This window comes from Apteryx rowi, unplaced genomic scaffold (genome assembly GCF_003343035.1).
Source record: "Apteryx rowi isolate R43461 unplaced genomic scaffold, aptRow1 scaffold_173, whole genome shotgun sequence".
Classification (NCBI taxonomy): domain Eukaryota; kingdom Metazoa; phylum Chordata; class Aves; order Apterygiformes; family Apterygidae; genus Apteryx; species Apteryx rowi.
In genome coordinates, this window is record NW_020448008.1 from 759,895 (window position 1) to 766,910 (window position 7,016).

General features: G+C 49.8%; 1 protein-coding gene across 1 annotated transcript; it reads left to right on the forward strand.

Annotated features, from left to right (window-relative positions):
- The first annotated feature begins 245 nt into the window (after window positions 1-245).
- On the forward strand, window positions 246-5,533 carry CCDC177 (coiled-coil domain containing 177). The gene has a single exon (XM_026060945.1). It carries the CDS (start codon window positions 246-248, stop codon window positions 2,142-2,144), a length of 1,899 nt encoding a protein of 632 aa, XP_025916730.1. The 3' UTR covers window positions 2,145-5,533.
- The last annotated feature ends 1,483 nt before the right edge of the window (window positions 5,534-7,016 follow it).

Here is a 7,016-nt window from a genome sequence, read left to right on the forward strand (position 1 = left end):
CCCCAAATGCACCCCATACCACCTGAATGCCCACCACCCTCCACCCAAACGCCCCCAGCCCCAAGCTCCACCACCTGTAGCCCAGACACCCCCAGGCCCTGCCCCCCGCGGGCCCCAGGAGCCCCTCTCTTCCGCACCCCCCGTGGCTTTGCAACTCCCCGGGGAGACGCAGCGGGGTCCCTGACCCGCGGCGCCGCGCGTGCCCCGGTGACCCCGCCGTCGCTGTCTCCCTTGCAGGCCAAGCCATGGTGGAGCCGGCAGCGGAGCCGCCCCCGCAGCCCTGCACGGCGCCCGGCGGGGCGGGGGCCGCGGCAGTGCCGGGGGAGCCGGCGCGGCCCGGCGAGCAGTCCCCGCTGCTGCACCTGGACCTGTACAACTTCGACTGCGCGGCGGCGGAGGGCAGCCGCTACGTGCTGACCAGCCCGCGGTCGCTGGAGGCCTGCGCCCGCTGCGCAGTGCGGCCCGTGGAGCTGCTGCCGAGGGCCCTGGGCGAGCTGCTGCGGGAGGCCCCCGGGCGGTCCATGCGGGTGGCCGCCGGCCTCTACGAGGCCTACGAGAGGGAGCGCCGGCGGAAGCTGCAGCAGTGCCGCGAGGAGCGGGAGAGGATCATCCGGGAGGAGAAGAGGAGGATCCTCACGCCCCTCGGCAGCCTGCCGCCCTCGCCTGCCGCCCGCCTGGCCCCCAGGGCCRCCCCCGCCGCTGCGGGGCCCCGGCCCGGCAGGGAGGCTGGGGCCTCAGCGGGCGCCAAGACCAAGAGCCACTCCCTGGACTCTCTGCAGAAGCGGCGGGAGGGCGCCTGGGGCAAGACCTCCTCGGAGTCCGGGGCCTCGTCCTCCTACAGCGGGGAGAGCCTGCGGGAGCGCGGGGACAAGGGGCGCCCCCGCGACCGGGCAAGCACTGCTGCCAACTCCCTGCTGGGGCGCAGCTTCAGCCTGGGCGACCTCAGCCACTCGCCGCAGACCGCCCAGCGCGTGGAGAGGATCGTCAGGGAGGTGAAGAGGAAGAAGGGCCTCAAGGAGGTGCCCGAGAGGGACAAGAAGATCGCGGCCCTAATGATCGCCAAGCACCAGGAGGCCAGCCTCCTCCGGGAGCAGCGGCAGGTGGCCCACCTGCAGTGGGACAGCCAGCGGCGCCTGGCGGAGCAGCGGAAGGAGCAGGAGGAGAAGGAGAAGCAGAGGGCTCTCGTGCAYGGCCAGCGGATGTGGGAGTGCCAAGTGGAGAAGCGGCGAGGGAGGCTGAGCCAGGAGCAGCAGGAGGCCGCCCTGCTGAAGCAGAAGCAGCGCCTGGTGTGTGAGGAGAGGTGGCAGGAGCAAGCGGAGAAGCAGGAGCGGCTGCGGAGGGAGAAGCTGGAGAGGGCCATCCAGGAGGACAAGCAGAAGAAACTCCATCAAGAGCACAACTTGAAGGCAAAGGAGGATGGCAAGAAGGAGCACCGAGAGCGAGAGGAGCAGCTTCTGCAAGAGAAGCTGTCCACAGCCGCACAGAAGAGGCTGAGGAAGGAGGTGCAGCTGCAGAAAGAGAAGAAACTGCTCAACCAAGCAGAGAAGCTGAAGCACGAGGCCTTGCTCAAGGAACTGGCCAAGCAAGAGGCAGAAGAGAAGGAGATGCTGAAGGCCTCCCTAGAGATGAGTTTAACAAAGGCTCAGGAGAACTACGAGCAGCTAATAGAGAAGAGGAACCAGGAGCTGAGGGAAAAGGCCAGGCGGGAGGAGATGCAGATTCAGAGAGCCAGACTGGCAGCAGAAAGGAAGGAAAGAGAGCAAAAGGAGCACTTGGAGGCCCTGGCTAAAGAGACAGAGAGAAAGCTCCAGCATGCTGCCCAGGTGGCCGAAGAGGTGGTCCAGGAGAAAGCCCGCAAGGTGGTCACGAGCCGGCTGGAGAAGGAGAAGGTGCAAAAGATCAACAAGCAAAAGGTAGAGCAGTACGAGGACTTACGGCGCAGGGAGATCCTCCTCTCTATAGAGAGGAAGCTGGAGAGGAGTGAGCAGATCTTCAAGGAGAAGAAGACTGTCTTAGAAAACGCCAGATCTGTCGCTCGGGCATCCTTCCATGTCCGGGAAAAGGTACGGGAGGAGACAAACATGCGCACCTTTGACAAGATGGCCTTGGAAGCAGAACTGCATGCCAACCTGGATAAGAAATGAAAGGTCTTTTCACAGATAAGTGGGGATACGTCACCTAAGGTTGACCATCATAATGCATCAGAAAGCTCCTCTACGTTAGAACATTTAAAAACAACAACAAGCAACAACCACCCTAATTTATTATTTTGGCAGGGGGAGCAGGGTACCGCACAAAAACCGTGGCAGCTATTTCACGTACTTTTTAAAATATGCTTTTGTTTTGGGGCATGTTTTAAGGACTGACCTCAGTCATCTTTACAGAGGGCAAGTGAGCCTTTGTGTCCTCCACCCCACAAGCACACACATTTTCTCAGAGAGGAAGAAGAAATTTGCTTGAAACCTGTGAGTTACCAGTCATTTGCCTGAACTGGAGCTGACTGCAGCCACACTCTTCCTTAGTGTGGAAATGCAGGCAGTAGAGATGACAGGCCTAAAAAAGAACCAACACCAACTCACCTCATTCTGGTTTGAGTGCAATTCAGCTTGGTTTAAGTTACAGGGTTGCATTCTCAAAGCTGTTGTCTCTTCCATGATAAAGATGAGGATGGCTGAATTAGGGAATTCCATATGCCTGGCCCTTGGGTGCGCCTTACCCACTGCTGGTATCTGATGTGGGAGGAGAAAAGCACAGAGCAAGATTTCATAGCACCATGTAAGTAGATGTTATGATCAGAGCTGGGCAGAAGCTGTTAAAATTGTTCACAAAAACAGCAACTTCACTTATGCTGTTTGCAGCCGTTTCCCCTCCCTGGTAGCCTCACCACTCCTCCTCCTTTCCAAGTTTCTGTTATGAAAGTCTGCAGAATTCTTTTCTTTTGGAGAAGGAAAAATGGAAGAGAAGCTTGTGAGCCATCCACAAACTGAAAGGCATCTATGCGACCCATTTGTTCAGTAAGTTAAGAAAATGAACTTGTGGAAGCTGGCCTTTGTCACAGACTTGCAGATTATTTGCCCCCCTAGAGGATCTGTGGAGTCTCCACTCTTGGAAATACTCAAAACTTGACTGGACAAGGCCCTGAGCAACCTAATCCTGCTTTGAGCAGGAGATTGGACTAGATATCCTCCAAAGGTCCCTTCCAACCTGAATTATTCTGTGATTCTATGAATTGCTTGCAATAACAAGTTCACCCAGCTCTTATCATTGTCTACTAAGCAGGGAAGCATTTATCTGTCCACTGGTGCTAACAGTTGTAKTCTCACTTTAGGGCACAAGAAAGAGTGGATGCACAAAATAAGCTATGTTGTAGATTCTCTTAATGAGGATCACAGCATTTTCATAACTCTAACTCAATACTGTACAGAGGGAAATGAGTCCTTCTGCTGTTAATGCACTGGAAATGTGAAAATGTCTGCCTACGCCCTGTGGAAAGCATTTAAATAAGACAGTGTTCTGCTCCAGTTTTCCACATTTGCTGTCTGCTAGGTTATAGTAATGAACACACATCTGAAAGCAGGCACTTTCTGCTGTTTTCTTCCGACTTAGGGCTGTGCCAGCTGTGCATTTGACCATGTGTGACGCCATGTGGGGTTGCTGTGGTGATGGTGTTGGACCTGGCGCACGGGGGAAAAGCAGCAGCCAAGATCCTGTTTTCTTGCAGATGTCTCTAACACATAACACAGAAGACAAAACAAGAAGACTGACACAGGAAATAGGCACACAGGCCTTCCTGTGTAGACTGCTTACCAAAGCTTCACAGGAGGTGACAGCAGGTTTAAAACCTCTTAGAAGGTTTTAAAAAAGGTTCCTTACATTAGCAGTGATGGTAATTGTAGACCAAAGTACACCCTGGTACCCTGCAAGCCTCAAAACATTATAAAACCAGTGTTGGAAATGAAGAAATAGGGATTTTCTTTGGTTTTGATGGAACATACTCCCTTTGAATTAGAGAACAATTGGTGCTATTGAGAACAGCCAGCCAGAAAGTAGGAATTAGGGCACCTGAGTTATGTTTTCACTGTCAGTCATTGGCTCGCTGTGTGACACCAGGTAAGTCCTTGAGGGCTGGGCCTGCTCCCATTGATATAAAAGGAAGCAGAGTCAGGCTCTTGGGATTGCTGTGACTCCCAGGAAATAACAACACCCAGCTTGGTAAAATGCTTCAAAGACTTTGGACAAAAGAGACAACAAAGTGCAAAATGCTATTTTGTTTGTTTATTTGGATGGGTGGTTATTAAAGTAAAACATATCTGTTGGAGAAAAGCACTAATTAACGTCAAAATCTAAAAATATTCATAACTGTGGGAAGGACAGCTGAGTTACTGCTGCCAGCTAGCAGCCTGTCTCCTCACCCTCGTCCTCAAAACAGCAATCAGTTTGAGCAGTGATACCAAGGTTGGTTTCAATCCTGCTGCCCTTGTAGCTGTAAAGACCTAGAAAAGAGATGCCCAGTGGCCCAAATCCAGCCTGCACAGAGCTTCCCTCTCTCCCTGGCAACACTGGTGTTGGGGTAAACCTTGCACTGACATCAGCATAGCCAAAATTTCATCTAGCCTGTAGCCTTCAAGGCTGCAGAGCAAGCCTGCCAGCACTGATGTGGGGGTAAGCAGTGGCTCACTTGTGAGAGCTCTTGCTCCCTGCTCCATCGCACTGTGGTTGAAGTTCATGACATGATCCATTCAGCAGAGAGCAAATGGAAAGAGCTGGGAAACAGGGTAAGGAATGAAAATGTGATGGGCAAATGAACATACACAGTCACTAACTGAAACAGTAGCTCTTCCCTAAAGGTCTACTGAGTTCTACCTGAAGGCTTTGTCCAAACCTGCCTCTGTGGGGCATTTGCAGTGCATGCTGAGGACATTTTACAGCCCAGGAATAATGTTGTGGCCACTGACTAGTTAAACCTGGAGTCCATCTCTTGCCACTGACCAATTTTGACACCTTGGGACTACAGCCAAACTAATCAAAAGGCACCAACATGGTGATAATTGGATTAGCTAAGTGCTGTTCCTGTACTGTGCAGTGTGCAGCTCAAGTTTTGAATGTGCAATCTAAGAAAAAAATAATTTTTTTCAAAATGAATAACTGCGTATGGATATTTTTTTCATTCTGTAGTGGTTTCAATCCAAAGCTTGTGAGAGTCATAGAGGTTATAACTTGTTTAAACTTGTGGCACCAAAAAACAGGGCAGCAAGTTGGGTGGAAGCATGAGAGAGATTTCTTGAATCTGTTTGTGCTGCTGTTTATTTGAGAGGAAGTTTTACTGCTGGATTTTGGTGGGAACAGAATTTAACCCATGGGACATATGTAAAAAGTATTGTCTTTTTAGTTGAGGCTTACTTGGTATTTTTGCTACCAAGGTGCAGGGCAGAGAGAGCTAAGAGTCAAAGCCAGCAACATGCTATCTAACTGCTTAGAACTAGAACACATCTTATGTAGAGCACAGGAACAGCTGCTGACATCTTGGTCAGGTCCTGCAGATTTCTGTTGGTCCTCTTCCAAGATTAGAAAACACATTTAGGCTATTGTTCTATTATAATCCTAGGATTATAATAAAGACTTTGCTTCTAGGCCACTTTCATGCTGCAGAATGATTACTTGAAACTGAAATAAGTGCATTTTAAAAGCAACAACAACCAAAGGATAATTACCAGGAAGTTTCTGTGACCAATGGCATGTCTTAGCTACTGCTGGAATCAAATTCCCAGTTTTTACTTCCTAAACATTTGGAAAGCCTAGCTCCAGATTTCACACTGGATCTATAGATCTAATGGGACAACCCAAAATCTCGATCCAAATGACACTAAACTTTCAAATTCAAAGCCAAACCCTGAGATGTGGACACACCTCCAACCCCCACTTGAGAAGCACTTTACTGATTACTACTGCCAGATGGCTAGAACTGCTCCTGCCTTGACCTGTCTAGAAACCACTCTGAATGCTTAAAGGGTTTCTGAAGTTGAGATATTAAAACACTATGGAGAAAGACTCCATTAACATTTAGATGTTCAAAGAAGAATTACAGGTCCAAGTCCTAAGATTCATTTTTAGGTAAATTCCAACCATTATAGACTGATGGTTTGCATAGTGAGACAACATGATCAAGCACATAATAACAAGAAAGAAGAAACTGTCACACTGTTGTCTATGACAAAATAAACCAAGTAATTTCAGAGCCCCCAGAACTATGCAGCCTGATTTCCTTGGGCTGGTGCCCTGTGATTCTTACTGCAATGAAACCAAGGCTGCAAGATGAATTCATCTTGTATTAGACATCAGAGAATTCACATGTCAGGGAGAACCACTGACTAAAGAGCAGTTTCTTTGGCATGAACTCTGGGTGAAGCTTTTGCACATTTTGGGCATTCATAGATTATCTCATTTATGAGGATTATCTAGTTTTTTAAGAGTGGCTGGGCTCAAGATGGAGCCTTTCAGCACCAGTGACAGTGCCAACAATTTGTCTCTTCTGCAGCCTGCCTCTTCACACAAAATTTATCACTGAGCYATGCTTTCTCTGTCAAGGTTGAATTTGGCTGATGTGTTCAAAAACTATTAGGAAGAACAGCTGTACTACCACTAGCTAACATTTTACAATGTATTTTTGACCCAGTTTATCATAAACACTTGCACTGCGATGATGAGAGAGATGCAAGGATTACATTTCTCTCTGTGCTTGCCTACAATGGTTCTCATATGGTGTTTATGTAGCTTTCTGCTCATTCTGTGATAAAATTTCTCCCCATGCCAGGGGAATCTCGCTCACCAGGAGGAGGCTTTTTCAGTGTGCATGTCTTTACTAAGCCCAGCCTGGATAGGGAGGCTTGGAGAATACAGAATATGCAATGCAGAGTCTGTCAGCCACTAGTTTTCTAGAGGTTCTTCTGAAAAAGTTCCCAGAGATGCCCTGCTAGCTGTCATCAGGGACATGACTGCTTCAGAGAAGTGACATTTTT